The 18,107-nt window shown below is 36.1% G+C and overlaps 1 protein-coding gene across 1 annotated transcript in view; it reads right to left on the reverse strand.

Moving 5' to 3' along the window:
• The window catches only part of OPA1 (OPA1 mitochondrial dynamin like GTPase), an 87,520-nt gene that overhangs the window by 25,605 nt on the left and 43,808 nt on the right, over positions 1-18,107 (reverse strand). Inside the window, exons 22-29 of the mRNA XM_044919888.1 lie at positions 13,171-13,336; positions 11,003-11,155; positions 9,307-9,415; positions 8,694-8,773; positions 5,014-5,154; positions 3,107-3,223; positions 1,510-1,603; positions 705-815 (exon numbers count right to left, since the gene is read on the reverse strand). Of these exons, the coding sequence (XP_044775823.1) occupies positions 705-815; positions 1,510-1,603; positions 3,107-3,223; positions 5,014-5,154; positions 8,694-8,773; positions 9,307-9,415; positions 11,003-11,155; positions 13,171-13,336 (971 nt within the window). The remainder of the gene's footprint in view (positions 1-704; positions 816-1,509; positions 1,604-3,106; positions 3,224-5,013; positions 5,155-8,693; positions 8,774-9,306; positions 9,416-11,002; positions 11,156-13,170; positions 13,337-18,107) is intronic.

The following is an 18,107-nucleotide window of genomic DNA, read 5'->3' on the forward strand; positions in this document are numbered from 1 at the left end:
AGTTTAGTTACATACAGGAAGACTGATCAAAGGAAGTAAATATTAAGGAGACTTGGAGACAGATTTCTCATGGTTAGAAGAAGGAGAAAACTAGGATGAACTCTGTACTACTGAATTAAAATGGAAAGTATCAGTGTCAACTTATGATTTTCAATACAGACATATACCTATGATTAGGAATATAGATGTAAATGTGTGTAAATGTGTCTACACACACACACACGCATGCAAAATCTGTTCCCCAGCTCTTTCCATTGAGACGGTCTGGGAACAGTGATATTCCAGTAACAATCAGCGTAGTATCTAGTTCCCCACTCTTGATTTCTAAACACCATTCCCCAACAAAAGGAAGCTGGATTAGAGAAAGTACAAGATGAGCGTGGAACATCTTGTTACATGGAAGGACAACACTAGGATGACACATGACACTTGAATGGGGTCTGAAAATTAGATGCAGTAATGTATCAGTGTCAACATCGTCATTTTGATGGTTGCATTATGGTTGCTAGGAGAAAATCCTTGTTTCTAAGAAACACACATTAAAGTACTTGAAAATGATGGGGCTACGGGTCAGCAACTTTCTCTCAAATAGTTCATGGAAAAAAGTTCTTGTATATACTTTTCTACAGTTTGTGATTAAACGGATGAATGGAAACGGGGAGGGAGAAAAGGCAGTCAGGTGAAGGGCAGGAAGAACTACTTACTGAGGTCTTCAGCCAGCTGAACTCGTTTGCCAGTGAGCAGTTTTACCTTCTTCTCGCTGTCTTCAGCAAAATCTTCCAATACCTCTTTCACATTTTTCTCTAATCGCCTGACTGTTCAAAGTAAACAAAAAACTTGAGGAGCATCATTTTTATGAATGCACAGGGAGGATAAATTAGCAATATTTGGAGAGTAAGTCCCAATTGTTCTCATCATGTTAGATCTATTCAGTTCCGACTTCTCACAGATATAGAGAGAATCTGTACCTGTTACATAGTACTTTTATCCAACATGAATCTAATACATATTCTCAGAGAAAGTCATATTCTCAAGTCCTAACACTTTAAAGAAGTGAGGATTTCCCTCAAAAAACTTAAGTGTTGCTTAGGAGTCCTTTTCTAACAGTTTTTGTGTAATGAAGGGAGACTCCTGCTATGTTTTATCTCCCATCTTTTCCAATTATGATTTATTTTCGTTAATATTTTAAGGGCAGATTATAGTTCTCAATTTTTCTAACAGATCTATTTTTTTTCATTTATTTTTAATTTATTTGATAGAAAGTGAGCGTGTGGGGTGGGCAGGGGGAGAGGGAGAGAGAGAGAGAGAGAGAGAGAATCTCAAGCAGACTCAATTTCATGACCCTGAGATCATGCCTTGAGCAGAAATCAAAAGTCAGAGGCTTAACCAACTGAGCCACCCAGGTGCCCCTAACGAATCTATTTTTAAAGAAGTATTTTGATATCCTTCCATTAAAAATGAGTTATTACTATTTTTTTGATGTTAGAAAGTGGTCCCTCTGTGGCTTACCTTCAGTGTTTGTAAGTTGCTGCCTTAAAGTATTTGCAGTGATAGCAAGCATGCGCTGTATTCGCCAAAACAGGACGACATCATTGCATTCCAACTGAAATTCAGGTAATTAAAATTACCAGATGCAAATTTAAAAATGAAAACCACAATCATAAACACATATGACTACTGAAGTTAGTACCTATACCCTAAACTTTAATAAAAACCCTCATATTTACCTAATACATATATTCCTATTGTAGATATAAGCCACTGAATCTTTTCTGCACAGGTCCATGAACATCTGCATGATTTCGCGTCAATCTGCCCCCCCAAGCACAGAGGTTTGATTCCAATGACAAAGCAAATAAACTTGGGAAGTAGAGAATTGCACGACATTATATACAAGTAGAAATTCATAGCACATACCGTTAATTTTTATTTAGTTTCAGCTAACAACCATGTTAGCTTAAATACACCCTTAGGTTAACCTCTTTTCTTTGTGCACTCAAGCCAGTTTTGAAATGCAATTGTATATAAAAGTAAATTAATAATATGTTATGTTTTAAAAGCTTATTCTATAGAAAGGTCTCCTCAACAATTACGCAAAAAACTTGCCACTTTTTACATAGATATATTTAAATACAAATTTATTTTAAGCTGTAGAAAACTCAAAAGCTTATTTTAGGGGTCTCAAATAAGATCAATGATTAACAGAGAGCTCTTTCAGAAGGATACTTTAAAAAGCATTTCTGCTTGTAAGAAAATGCTCAAAATACATGAGTCTGCTGCCACCTAGGGGTTACTCTGTGAAACGTGGCATTAACGTACAACCTTATATACTTCTTTTAAATAATTGTTTAGAGATTTTAATGATATAAAGAAAGAATTACAATACAGGAAAAAACACAATAAAAACTGTTTTTGCAGTATGATTTCCACTATCCAAATGGACTGTTATATCATACACATGCACACACAACTAAGTATAGAAAGAATTGAACAGATATATATATAAATGTTAACTAAAATTACTTCTAGGTCAGGGGATTATAAGTGACTTATTCCTCAATAGGGAATATTTAAATTAAGTGACTATTTCCTTTTGCAATTTTTTTTTACATTTGTTCATTGCATTTCTACAAGAATGTATTATTTTCTAACATAAAAAAGTTAATTCTTTTTTTTTAAGATTTTGTTTATTGATTTTTTATCAGAGAGAGAGCAAGCACAAGCAAGTGGCAGAAGGAGAGGTAGAAGCAGACTCCCCGCTGAGCAGAGAGCCCAACATGGGACTTGATCACAGAACCCTGAGGTAATGACCTGAGCTGAAGGCAGATGCTTAAATGACTGAGCCACCCAGGTGCCCCAAAAAGTTAATTCTTAAAAAAACATTTAAAAGGTGGTTTAGCGCCTATTATTCGCATACAAAATCTTATAGTGTGTAAAATATAAACTGGAATACCTTAGAAAAGACAGCAGTTAGGTTATTCTTCATCAATCACACATTCTTTCCCCAGTAGATCAAAGGATTTAAAACTAATGCTAAAGTTATAGTTTACTTTTAAGCATGTAAACGATCACTAAAAGCATTTCCCCTTGTTTTTGGACACCTTACCTCAGAATCTACAAAATGCCTTTGGTAGTAGTAAAAGCCTCTTCGACAAAGGTTACAATGGTTTAGAGCTGTTTTTAAGAAGTGTCTTCTATAAACTTGGTGCCAAGTATCCTTAATCTAAAATGAAAAAAGAAAACAAAAAACTGAGTTACTGTACACTCTGCAGGCTGACCAAACACATTCTGAAAAGTCATCCAAAGAGTTTACTTATAAAAAAAAATAATTAAAACTAATAGCAATGTTATTATTCTACCAACCTTTTTTATCCATTAAAAAAAATTTTTTTTAAATCAAAGATTAGATTTACCACTCCTCTGACTCCTTACCAGTTTACGTACTTCTAAATATGCAATGTTTTTAACAAGCATTGTTATTATATTCATATAATCATCCTGTAGGGTATATAGGGTTGAGATTATTATCTTCCCTAGTAAGAGGTAAGGAGCCCCAAGGAAAAAGGGGTAGTGAGCCAAATCTAAGGACAGAGTTTTAGGACTAGGAAGCTGGTCTCAGACCATGTCTATCAATGCAACAATATTTCCTTTTTGATTACTACATTTTGTTGTTACCACCACAAAATGACCCCTCCGATGTCATTACTATGTGGAGTGTTCAAGGTTCTTTCACACCATTATCTTTTCTGAGCTTGACAATAATAATGTTAAGTAGGTATAACAAGTATCACCAACACTATATGACAGATGAGGAAAGTGGAAGTTCAAAGAGATTATATTAGTTACTAAAGGTACTATTACTAATGAATGGGATGAAACTGTGCTAGTATTCACATCTCTGACATCTAGCCCATCTGCTATTCTTGTCATAATACTTCGCTATTTCATAGCTTCATAAAGAACCCTGAACAAAATGTCTCTTGGAAAAAACCAGAGATTTTCTTGCTCAGAAAAAGTAATTAAGATATATAGCCAATCCATATCCTAGTATGTGGGCAAAGTCCAAATGTGGATAAATTAAATTTATATTCAACTAACAGTTTCATGTAATTATCATTAGTTTTAATTTCATTTTCAATTTATAAATAATGCTAGATATAACAGCTTGAACTGCTTTGAGTTTTACCTGCTTTCTTTTCTTGTTCTGACCTCTGGTAGAATTTATATTAAGTATACTCATTTCTCAGATGTAGAAACATAAATAGTAGATAATCTCTAAAAGAATTTATGTGTGGCTCTGAAATTTCTTATAGGATTATTTTTTCCCTTAGAATTATTTTTCTAATTGGGTTTCACTTAACTTAAGCTAATATTAAAATGAAATTTCGATCCCTTACACCTTAACTGGGGGCACACAGGCCCAGAAAGTTATTTTTTAAAAATTTTCCCAAATAAGCATCATGAAGGTAAAGTAAAACACAGTCTAAACTGTAATTATTTTTAATCTTGTATTTATTACAAATGAGGAAAATGAGATAGAACCCTAAGGCACTATCCAATTTAATAAAAACTTAACATTCATATTTTTTCTAAACCCACTCATACCTGATTAAGGTACATTTGACTGAGAAAACACACATACAAAAGAACCGTATCGAAGCAGAACTTATATTTTGCAATCTGAAGCTGTGTAGCAGGGTGAAGAGATGTGGCTGGGCTTCACCCCCCTCCTGCCAGAGCTCCCTGCTGAACTTGCCCAGGTATGTCACTGTTTCAAGTCTCAATATCCTTGCTTACAAATTAAAGCATTACACTTAAGAAAGCAATACTGAGAATAAATCTCTACTCTGTACACAGTCAAAATGACTGTTTTTACTGTCAGCAAAAGTCAACACGACCAAAGTCAAATTAAAGCACTTAAATACCCAAATAACACATGAGAAGTAGTCACGTGTCACCACAAGAAACAGAGATTCAGGAAGAATGTGCATGCTTATCAGCAGTACGTATTACCAAGCTTGGGTCCACTTCTACTCCTCGGGATTCAAGGTTCTTTCGGACCGTAGTTATCTCGTCGCTCGCGAGATAGGCTGGGTGATCCTCGGTGCACTTCAACATCTTCTCCAATTCGTTCTTGGTTTCATTGTGGACAAACTTTAAATTGTTTCAAAGAGGACTTGTTTTATGGTTCATGACTTGGCACACTTACACAAAATTTTACTAAATATACTGCTTTTGAACAATAGGGGACACGAGCTCCACACAAGCAACAAAAGAACATAATACCCTGGCTTATAAATACAGCACAACTGGCTCACAAAGGCAGGGTAAGCTGGACTCAGCGAGGCAAAAAAAAAAAAAAAAAAAAAAAAAAGGCCTTATTTGTTACATATTTTACTTTTGCTGAAATGTTTCATTGTCGAAATTACAGTACCAGGTACCTTACTATATAGCTTCTTGACCTTAGGGTGGGATATCGCTCTAGGAAAAAAGACCCTGAATACATGGGAAGAGATAATGTTCTATAAATGCCTCGTATCTAAGAACTAGATGACTGTAAGGACTTGCACCTGCTGACATGTTTCTTTTCTGATAAATAAAATATGAAATTCATAGTTGGAATTTTTTTAAAGAAAGTATTTTCATTAAAAATTGTGCTTTAGATTGCTTTTGCAAGGTACCTATCATCCTCCCCTTTTAAGATTTTATTTTTATTTTATTTATTTATTTTAAAGATTTTTATTTATTTGAGAGAGAGCAAGCAAGCATGAGAGAGAAAAGCAGGAGAGAGAGAGCACAAGCAGGGGACGGGCAGAGAGAGAGGGAGAAGCAGACTCCCAGATGAGCAGGGAGCCCCATGTGGGGCTCCATCCCAGGACCTTGGGATCATGACCTGAGCCGAAGGCAGACACTTAACCAACTGAGTCACCCAGGTACCCCTAAGATTTTATTTTCAAGTAATCTCTATACCCAACTGGGGCTCGAGCTTAAAACCCTGAGATCAAGGGTAGCACCCTCTACCGACTGAGCCTGCTGGGTGCGCCAAGGTACCTATCATTCTTAAATATACTTCCAAACTCTTCTCTATAATTGTTCACAGTCTTATGACCAAAGGAGGAAAACATATACACACTAGTGATAAATTTGAAAATAAGACTCCTATACAGTGTCAAATTACGTTTATCTTTTTTTTTCAATCCTTTCAAAATTGCATGGTAAAAGAAACTAGCTTTAAATTCACTGATTACTCTAAACAAGCTACTACCACAACACTTTGCCCCAAACTATAGCAAGCTACAGTATCTGAGTACTTATAGAAGAATAAAATGTAAATGTAAATAACTGGCTTATAAGTGAGACTACTAGTTAATATTCTCTGAAAACATGACACTTTAGAAGAGCTATTACTTAATGAAGAGAAATTTTACAGGTTCCTTAAACATCTGGTCTTGGTCTGAAGTAAGAAGGAAATCTCTAAGTTAGAGGATATTCCCCAACTCTTGTCCTGTTTTCACTTCTGTCTGTCCACCCGTCCCCTGACCACACTGGGTCTTCAGGAGAACACTACTCTCCCATCCATCCTGAACAAGATCTCCACAGTTCAGCTCAGACAAGGTGAGAATGTTTCAAAGGGATGGATTTTTCTCTAGAAAACTAAGGAAAATATAACAATATAAAAGCACAAAATAGTTTTCAGAGCATAGACTTCTTATCTTTAACACAGGACAATCTTAAATTTCTTTTCCTACTAAATCAGTCATTCAAAAAGACAGAAAGAATTGTTACACAGTCATCTAAACTTGCAGTGTGAGATATGGGGATAATCTCAACCTCTTCCAGAATCTGTTTCTCACAGTAACCTCTAGGAATGAGGTCTAGAATAGTGGTTTTCAACAGGGAGAAGGAGGGATAAAAAGGTTAGAGAATGAGAACTTGATTCAGTGAGTCTGACAGGAGGGGCTTTCTTTTGAAACAGAAAATGAAACATAACACATTCAAACACTTCCCCAGGCGGTCCTGATGTCCCTCCCCCTATATTCCCAATTATGGCCTCTGTTCTATAGTCAGTCTGGGTCTTACACATGCTGCCCTGAAATCCTGAGAAGGCTCTTCTCTGAAGGGTTTCCACAGTCCTCTCCTAGGCCACAGATCCTTGCATTTATCTTAAAACTAATTCCTCTACTTCTCTTGCAGGCATCCTGTATGGGTTCAAATTCCTGAGAAAATAACTTACAACTAAGAATTATTTCTCTCTGAGAGTGTTTGACCAAAGCATATTTGCCACTAGTTGCTGAGGCAAGTTGCCATCTTTGATTATTCTGGAAACTTTAGGTCTAATTTCCCTTAAGCCATGATGGTCTGAAACCATTTTTCTTCCAAGTTTATCTGCCTCATGCCAGTTCTTTTCAGTCAATTCTTCTTCTAGTCTTAAAATCGGAAACCTCTGATGGATCTCCTAGAAATTCTTTTCTGACAGACTTCGTCCTCTCATCCCATGTGTCGTGAGAGATAACTGATGCTCCCTGAAAACACACATGATCCAACCACTAACTCTGTCCACTTCCTCAGCTTCTCTCCAGTCTCTTAACGACTCATTTTTCCACAAGAATCCTATCAAAAAAAAGAGAAGAGGAAGACTGTCCCTTCACTTTTTTAAAGACAAACTGGAATTCACATCTGATAGCTTATGAAACAAAAAATGCATGAAACTAAAAAAAGATCTCTCTACCTATATCTCTACATGTATATATAGGGTGTTGATTATATAACCTAATTCTGTATTTAAGATGAAAAGAAAAAAAAAAGAAAACAGGAATGACATGACCTTTGATAATTTTCCATTTTTTAAATTTTTTCTCTTGATATTTCTGTATCTTGGTCTCCTTTCTCTAACTACACGGATTCAAAGACGAAAGGAAAGAAGGGAGATTGGATTCCACCTCTTTTTCTTATTCATTACTTCCTTCACTTATGTATTTTGGTTCTATATCCTGTTTTCTCGCTTCTGTTTAAGGAATGAACATAAGAATGAGATGTGGTGTAAAAAGAGAAGCCGTAACAATAAGGAATAAAAAGATGATAGGAGATGGGGACTTGAATGATCTGTACATCTTTCCTGTATTCATTTGTCAAGTTATTTATACTTGCCTTTACCATTTTGTTCTACTGAAGTGCTCATTAAATATTTATTGAATGAATAAATTCTATAGTTCTACTTCCTATCTGAATTTTTATACCTATTTTGGGAACACAACAGCAAACTAACAGAAAAATCCAGAGGTAACAACAGATGAGGTTAAAAAAAGTCACTATAAGCTTTTATCCTAATCACTTTCACTCTACATCCTTTAAATTCTTGTCATTTTTTATTTCTGTTCATAACTTTAATTTTCACTTTACCTCAAATAGGGAATTGAAATGAACAAAGTAATCTACCACAAAAGGGGCATGGCTCATTTCCTCTTCCTTTTAATAACACAGCTACTTCACTTAAAAAAACAAAAACAAAAAAAACCAAAAAACCAACTTTCTTTTGTAGTTTTCTATTTATTCTAAAGATTCATTATATTTTAGAAAGGCTGATAAAAAACATTTGAAATTATTACGCTTGGACTGGAGGCATGCAAAACTTGTATTTAATGCTTGAATTAAAATAAACAAAATTATATCATAACACAGAGATTTGTCTTTACCTGTTCTTGGGTCCGGTTCTTCCAGTATAACCACCTCTTTTTCCAATCTGGACCTATCATGTTTTCAATTGCGTTTTCAGCTAGAAAAATTAAAAAAAATTTTAATTCATCAAGAAATTTTATCACTTACCAAGTTCATAAATTGTAACTAATAATAATAGTTTTGTTTTCTTAACTATTTCAAACTGCTATATCAATATAAATATAAAGTCAGTTGAAATAAATAAAAAGACTACATGATGGTTATGGTACATATATAGGAAATTTCTTTTAATTATATATGTTTACAATCTATGAAAGGTACAACTGCTTGTAAAGTTCCTGTAAGTATAGAGGCAAACACTAAAATAGTCTTCAATTATAGTTTTTTAGAATGTAAGTACATATAAACATGTGTCCAGTTTATTTAATATTTTCAGTAGCTACTAAGCAGTTGACTGAAAAATCTCACAAAAAATATTTAATTATAGTATTAATGACAAAGACTATAAAATGTTTGTTTCTTTTATTTTTTAAAAGCTTTTTTTTTTTTTTTAAACAAATGTTCACCAAGTTGGATAACTCCTTCACCACTGGGAATACTCAAAACTCAATAACCTGTGTCCCTACTTACTATCCTTGAGACGAGCTTGAAGAGCTTCCTCCATAAAATAAATAGCTGCATCCCACTGCTGTTTATCAGATATGGAACGGTCTTCTAAAGCATTGTGCTGAATAACCCTCTGAAATAAGAAGGAAAGAAAAATAGCTAATTTGATTTATGCCTTATCATCTTGGTAATTTTATTCAAATAGACAGTTTATCAAATACACAAAATAATAGATGCACCTAAACATAAAAGTATGTCGCTCCCATGCAAATGCAGGAGGTCCTATTATCTGCCTATTGTCAGCTTTCTCCCAAAAGAATGAACAGTGAAGATTTTTTCCTATACCAAATTAAATGAGCTATGTCTAAGATAGAGAGAGGCATATTATACATGTAACTACATAAAATCTGCACCTAGAACCCTAGTACTCAGGAGTTAATGATTCAGATCTTCGCTACCTCTCCTTTTTGCCATATGATCTGTGTGTCTGCATTCTTAGAAAAGAGAACAACAACCACTGTCTCACTGTTAACATCAATGAAAAGTATAAAGGAGAGAAGCTTAAAAGGTCTGGACAGTTATAAGCAAATGTTATTTATTATAAGAAAACTGATTTCTAAATTTTTTAATTTTTGAATGAATGAACGAAAAAAGACACTTCTCGAAGGCAGCTAGTCTTAATAAGGTATTTAACAAGAATGAATATAGTTTTCGGGGCGCCTGGGTGGCTCAGTGGTTAAGCGGCTGCCTTCGGCTCAGGTCATGATCCCAGGGTCCTGGGATCGAGCCCCGCCCGCATCAGGCTCCTTGCTCAGTAGAGAGCCTGCTTCTCTCTCTCCTTCTGCCTGCCTGCTCCCCCTGCTTGTGCTCTCTCTCTCTCTCTGTGCCAAATAAATAAAATCTTTAAAAAAAAAAAAAGGATGAATATAGTTTTCAAACATGAGACAAAACACTTGTTTAAAAATTAATTATAATTACAACCAGCCCCCAGTGAGATATGCATTTTCCTAGAAAACTGTCCTATCTTAGCTTTCAAGGGTGCCTCCTTGGAACTGTCTGAGCAGAGCAGGTGCTTAACAAGGTTTATGGTGATGCAAACGTTCTACATAACAAAAGATCTGTTGGAGGTGGAGCATTTGGTGAAGGTCAAGAGCCAGGCTTTGTAATTAGAGCAGGGCTTGAGTCTGAGCTTTGCCAAGGACAATAATAGGACTGCTTAAGAACTAAATAAAATAGTACTTACAAAATATATTGTAGAGTTTCTGGCACCTTTTAAGCATTCAACATGTGGTATTTAGCATTATTTCAGGAATCTAATATTTTATGACTCAAATCCACTGAAAAGCAATGCATCTAATTCCTTTCATTACCACCAAGGGTAAAATGAGAAGCAGCTATCTGAGCCATCTGTAGTTCAGGCCCATGTAATGGCTAGTGGACAACAATTTGTGGAAGTTTATAGAAGCCTGTTTACTGCGAAGTTTCAGAGAAAACTTTTCCTAGAAAACTTTTTTTTCTCTGAAATGACAGCCCTGGAAGAAATAGTAGAGAACCGTTAAAGGGCTGATTACAGATAGTTAAACTATTTCTTTCCTTCATTATTTTAAATTCAGAACCCAATTGAAATGGTCATATAAAAACAACTTCCTATAAAAAGGGTATCAATTTGAGAAATTGTATAAAACTGTGAGGCTGACACTGTAATATACAAATGATGTACCAAGCTGTCCTCTGCAAAATCATTCCACTTGTGGCGTTTAATACTTTCTTCCTTAACAGCCTCTTTAAGTTTATCAAATATGTCATCATGCTCTTTCCCTTTTGGTTCTGTCATGAAGCGGGAAAATTCTTCTTGTAGGGTCTCCCAAGCAACCTAGATTTAAAAGAAAAAAAGCTGTATTCATACTACTTATTTTAATACGTAACATGACAAACACGTGAAGTTAAGCCAAATAGATGTAGTAAGTTAGCTTATCACAAAATACATATTGAAACCACATTTTTTTTTTTAAAAGAAGGCAGCAAATACAAACTCTGGCCTAGAGATCTCACACTGGTAGCTGGTGGGATAGATCTGGCGTCCTGACATGTTTTGCTAGACATACACAGTGTTTTAAATTTTACAAAATTAGTAGCCAACACTAAAAACAGACTTCATATAAAACCTGTGTTTCCAGCCTCTCTTGAACTATCTGGCAGCACTGTACCTGCATTCCTATATAACACCAACTGGAACTGAACAGGGGCCGCCCCCTTGAGATAGGTTTGCACTCCAATCAGCCACCACACTTAGTGCACTTATTTATTTCATTCTGTACAACATGTGAGTTTGCCTGCTTCTTCCATACTGTAGAAAGTTTAAAATGTCATAATGATTTAGTCTTCTTCACATCTTTGTGAAGATCTAATCTTCTTCACATCTTTGCCTTTATGCAAATATATGAAGCAATGCATCAATACCTTCAATCATATTGAATATTACTTATACTGAGTATTCAATATAAGTAATATTCAACCTATACTACAGCTAACTCGTAATTACCTGGCCAGTGAAAGAAGAGCATAGTGTTAAAAGTAAGAACTAAATCTACTTATGATTAAGTGGGCTAGTTAATGTTGTATTTTTTATTTAGCCCTCCTCATTTTAAACCATGGCATAAACAATGTGACTGTCCAAGAATACCCAGCGAGGTATTAGAATCTGTTTCCCGACCCTTCAGCAGATCCACAGCTTTCTGCCACACCCAGGCACGAAGGGAGAAAGCAGCAGGAAACAGAATGACCACTTCCCTGCTGAGCCTTAGCATGTGACAATATCCTACCATGGGACCGGGCCAGCTGTGAAAAGAGCTAGTGGAGTGGCGGCGGCAGCCCTCTAGTTATTTTAGGGGTCAATGTGTCGAGAACTGACAGGGGTCAGCTGTATGCAGCTTTGGCAGAACAGCTGTCAGTTCTTAGAAAGAGAAGTTTGAAGAAGCTGAGAAAAGAGGTGAAGCCAGGAGTGAAGGACAGGAAAGGGGGAAACACACCCAAATAATTAAAAATTAGCTGACATTTTCTTTTTCAGGTAATGAGAAATAAAATTATCTTTAACACCAAGTCTAACTTTGTGAGCAACCTCACACAGAAGGACAGGACATGCTGAGTCTTTGCTAGAATAATCATTCTTCAGAGTAATGCGTATGGCAGATCAACTTAGATGATGGTCATCATCCTAACAGCAGATGGCACTTACTGTGCAGTTACTGTGAGCCACTTATGTTTAAATATTTTACATATTACATCCATTTACATATTCATTTAGTCCTTAGAACAATCTGTGAGGCAGGCAATATTATCATCCCTAATGTACAGACAAATAAAGAGAAAGCTGAAGCAGCTAGTCCAAGGGTCACATAGCTACTAAGTGGTAGAGACCACGTGTAACAGAAAAGCATTCTTCAAGGTACTTTCTTATAATTCCTAGTCTAACTTTCTGGCAGGATCCTAACTAAGGAAATGATTATTTAAGTGTAACTGAGCTCTGTAGAAAATCAATAAATGAAATGTTTTATTCATTAAACATTTTCCTTATGGAATCCTTATCCACAGAAAAAGCTAAAAACATCTCACATTCAAGCAAATTCTGCTGATTTTGTTACATGCTATCTTTGGAATAGAACCAATATCCTCAGACCAGCAGCATACCAATTAGTAAATTTTTATAATGGTAGTCAAGGTAGTAGCATTAAGGTTAATCCCAACACAGAGATGAGGAGTAAAGAATAAATGGAGCATAAGGACCCCTTAGGAGAGACAGTGGCTGTGATGGGTATAAAACCTAAAATTCACAGCTCCTACTCCCTTCAGATAATGCTTCTTACCCATTTAATTAAATTATATCCTAACCTCTACTGCTTTATTAGGAAGCTGTTTATCAGTCCACTGTTTAAGCTTGATATCCACTGTCGTATTAAAAGTCCCTGAATTCATGGTCTGTGCAGCTGGAAGATAGATGTTTTCAATCACATGAGTTGACACTCTTTCCCACAAAGACTGCTGAAGGATTTCTTCCCTGAAATTAAAAAAAGTTTCAAAAACACCGAATTTAAATATAATAGTTTTTAAAAACAGCTTTATTGAAGTAATATCCACTTACAATAAATTGCACATATTTAAAGCTTTGACATATGAATACACCCGTGTGCATCACCACAATCAAGATAATGAACTTACCCATCATCTCCAAAAGTTCTAACCATCGGATCTGCTTTGTTACAAGAGATTAGCTTATATTTTCTAGAATTGCATATAAATGCAATCATACAGTATACTCTTTTGTCTGTCTTCTTTCACTCAGCATATTTTGAGATTCAACCATATTGTTGTGTATATCCATGTTTCACTTCTTTTTATTGCTGAGTAGTATTCCACTATATGAATCTATTTATCTATTTACCTGCTAATGGACATCTGGGCTGCTTCCCATTATTGGTTATTCTAAATAAAGCTGCTATGAGCATTCACTGTATGGACATACACTGTTGCTCCTCTTGGGTAAAATATCTAGGGCTGGAATAGCTGTATCATATGGCAATTATATAAATAACTTTTTATGGTACTGCCAAACAGTTTTTCAAAATGGCTGAACTATTTTACATTCCCACCGGCACAGGATGAGAGTTCTAGATGCTCTACATCTTGCCAACATTTGATATGGTTAGTCATTCTGCCAGGTTTACAGTGGTATCTCACTGTGGTTTTCATCTGCATTTCCCTAATGACTAATACTTCTGAGCATCTTTTCATGTGCTTATTTGCCTCATATTAATACATACTTTTTATGTACTGACTGTGAAGTGGAGTCCAAGTCTGAGAACTTGTTGGTATAATTTTAACAATTTATCAGACCACAGCACAAAGCACAAAGATGTTATGGGATATTGCTAGGTAAAACGGTCCAACACATCATGATAAATAAAGGTAACAATATAAAAGATGGATAATCAAGTTGAGAATCCTTCCTGCTTTAAAGACATCTCAGAAGAACACAGATCTCTAAACAAGAAAAAGACAACTATTTCAATCAAGAAAAAAAACTGAACTCTCAAGAAAATATTTATTTGGCTTCTCCCAAACTAATTTCTACTGTAAGATAATACTATAACATACAAAAACATTCTGCTCACCAAAAGTGGTCAGTTTTAAGAGTAACTTCACCCCTCTACTACACAGCCATAAAGCTCAGGGTAGCAGAAACAGCTGCTGAAAGGCCAAGCTGCAGTTTTCTTGGCTGAGCAGTGTCAACATTCCCTTCTCTCCAAAACTCCTCATACTTACTCAACATCTTGTGTGAAATCAAGTATACTGAGTCAATGAGCTTAGCTGCTGGTTTCCCCTTGCTAACTTTCGGGTCTTTTTTCAGTGACAACCAGAACACCAAAGAGCGTGAGGTAAGGATACAAGACCAGAAGGACACAGTCAATTTAGTCATGCTGTTAATGACAGATAATGAGAGGGGGAGAATATTAGGAGCAAGCTGGAAGAAAAGAAGCTTCTCAGGGTCTCCTATTCAGATATAATTTTAAACACAAATTCAAGATTTTGAAAGATGAACAAAAGGCCAGGATCCAGCCTCTGACCATCAAGCTTTCTGCTGCTCCTGCCTCAGAACAGACTTGGCCTGTTATCTCTTCCTCAGAGTCTGGGCATCCCAGGCACCCTTTCAAGGAGATAATAACAAAATCCCGGACCATCAAATCCTGACAAGCCTAAGGTAACTTTCTCACAGGAGGCTGTTTTCCAGTCCACCACAGGTAGCTGCTGTCACCGATCCTCACCCCACCTTCCTCGCGCCTTTTCACCACCAAGCTGCTGTCCTGTCCACACTCCCCCTGCTCCCCTTCATCATAATCATGTTCAGTGTGCCCCCAATACTCTGTCTGGAACAAACAAACCACTTTACATTCTCACTCTTTCCCCTTTCCTTACATCCTCAAACCCTTCGTGGCTCTCCCTTCCAGACAGTGGTTGACCTTATATTCTGCTGACCGGAAGGTGCTCAGAGTTAGGAAGTGGAAGCTGTGTTCTCCTCACCCCACAATCTCTCTTCCAGACCATTAGTCCTCAACTCTCATGCAAAAATCCCTGTGGGCTGAGGCCAGCGTATGTGCTTACACCATCTGCCACCCTGACGTGCACCCTTACTTACATTTCCTAGCATATGTTATGTGACTGTAGACTTCTCTATCCTAAATTTTGCCATCATCTAGGGATAATTCCACAAATACACAAAATACAATTACCATTATAGTTCTCCGTATTCCTCTCATTATCTCCAGGAACTTTACCTCCATTTTTACTCCACTCTAATGAAAACATTTTTCAAAATGGAAATTTCTTGTTTTAAAGCAGAGGACTCACTCTATATAGTAATTTCAACCAATACAGAAAATATAAGAAGCCCTCCATAATTCCTCTTTCAGTAGTACAATCACTATTCAGCTTAATTTATCAATAAAAACATTGAATCCTTGAATAAATATTTGTGTTTACATATTACACAGACTGTTTTATAAATACTTTTTATTTTTATTTTTATTTATTTATTTTTTTAAAGATTTTATTTATTTATTTGAGACAGAGAGAATGAGAGACAGAGAGCACGAGAGGGAGGAGGGTCAGAGCGAGAAGCAGACTCCCTGCCGAGCAGGGAGCCCGATGCGGGACCCGATCCCGGGACTCCAGGATCATGACCTGAGCCGAAGGCAGTCGCTTAACCAACTGAGCCATCCAGGCGCCCTACTTTTTATTTTTTATTTATTTATTTTTTAAAGATTTATTTGACAGAGAGAGACACATGCATTTAGGCAGAAATAGGCTCTCAGCGATTTCACATAATATACCTGATTATCAGGAATTGATTACTAACATTAAGCAGGAGATATTGGTATACCATTAACATTATGTGACCGTTATTACAGATTTGTCTCTTTTTTATATGTCATTTAGAAGGATAGCTGACTGTATTGATAGAAATTCACTTTTTAAAAAATGGTATGATGGTACGCATATAACTTTTGGTTAAAAGTATTAAGGCTTTTGTCCTCAAAGAGTCATCAGAACCATCAGAATTCTTTGCCTGTTGATCCAGTCCATCGAGAATTTTTGGAAGATAAGGCCCAAGTCCTACCTCTCTGCATTCCAACCTGGCTTCCTCAGCCAGGAGGAGTGGGAGAGGGAGTGGGAGAGGGAGAAGCAGGCTTCCCACTGAGCAGGGAGCCCGATGCCAGGCTCGATCCCAGGACTCTGAGATCATGACCTGAGCCGAAGGCAGATGCTTAACGACTAAGCCACCCAGGCGCCCCTATAAATACTTTTTAAAAGTTAAAAGCATGTTATACAGTTTTCCATGTTATACATTTCCGTTCCATGGGCACCACAGTAATCCACTCTATGAATAAATCAAATATATTAATTCCAAATAGAAAACATAAGGTTTCAATTTTTTTACACTTATACCCAAAACAATGGTGAAGATTCTTATGTGTTCATCTCTGTCAAATATATCTTCATTCCTACAAATTCACAGCAATGTAATTACTGGATAAAAATGTACTCACTGTTTAACTGACTTCTCCATTACCTATACATCCAATCACTAAATCCTGTCAATTCTATCTTCTAGGTAACTTCTCAGACATTTCAAAACTGTCTCCTCTTCTCCATCTGTACAACCACTATTCAAGTTCCAGCCATCGTCACCTCTCATCTACATAATTTCAACAGCCAACTGCCTCTTTGCTCACTGCCCCGTTCTTCATAGCATTCCACTTTCTCTACTACAAAGATCATTCTAAAATAAAATGCAAATCTGCCCTAAAGTTATTCAGTGGCCCTCAGTGCTTGTGGGATAAATTCCAAGCTTCTGAACATGGCTTGCATGGCCCTTGATAATCTATATCTTGTTTGTATCTACTGTTTTATCTCCTGCCACTTGCCTCCTTCTATGCTAAAGCCATAGGTAACAGTCTTCAGCTACCTTTGTCACTTTGCTTGCTCTCACCTCCTGGGCTCTGCAATTTTCCTGTCACTGCCTTCACCTAACACCTTTTACCCTTTAAATCTAGGATTATGATATCAGAAATCTTTTTTAATTCCTCAACTCTGAGTTAGGGAACTCAACTGTGCATTCCCATTTTCCTTTCACTCTTTTAGCAAAATAAACTTAATACTTTTAACCAAAAGTTATATGCGTACCATCATACCATTTTTTAAAAAGTGAATTTCTATCAATACAGTCAGCTATCCTTCTAAATGACATATAAAAAAGAGACAAATCTGTAATAACGGTCACATAATGTTAATGGTATACCAATATCTCCTGCTTAATGTTAGTAATCAATTCCTGATAATCAGGTATATTATGTGAAATCGCTGAGAGCCTATTTCTGCCTAAATGCATCATATGTCAAATATAAACCCCCAACAACTTTCTTAAAATATAGTTACAGTAGAGTAGAACACCTGTAAGCAAATTATAAACTATCACGTTTAGGACATAAAATACTTGTAACCCTGCTTCCAGATCACCAAGTATATAGATCAAGTAGTCCTGGCAATTAAATAATTAATATCTTAGTCACCCTAAAATATCACATAAAGCATATGCAACACACACACACACACACACAAAATACTACTTAGGACAATAACAACTACATCACAAAAATAAAATGTTTTGGGTACAATGCAGTTGAATTCAGTGTGGTATGAACAGTTATAATTAGGACCTGCTATTTTGATCTACATTTGTGTTAAGCTATAGAGCCTGAAAAAAAAAAAAA

Source organism: Neomonachus schauinslandi, chromosome 1 (assembly GCF_002201575.2).
Source record: "Neomonachus schauinslandi chromosome 1, ASM220157v2, whole genome shotgun sequence".
In the NCBI taxonomy this organism is placed as follows: Eukaryota; Metazoa; Chordata; class Mammalia; order Carnivora; family Phocidae; genus Neomonachus; species Neomonachus schauinslandi.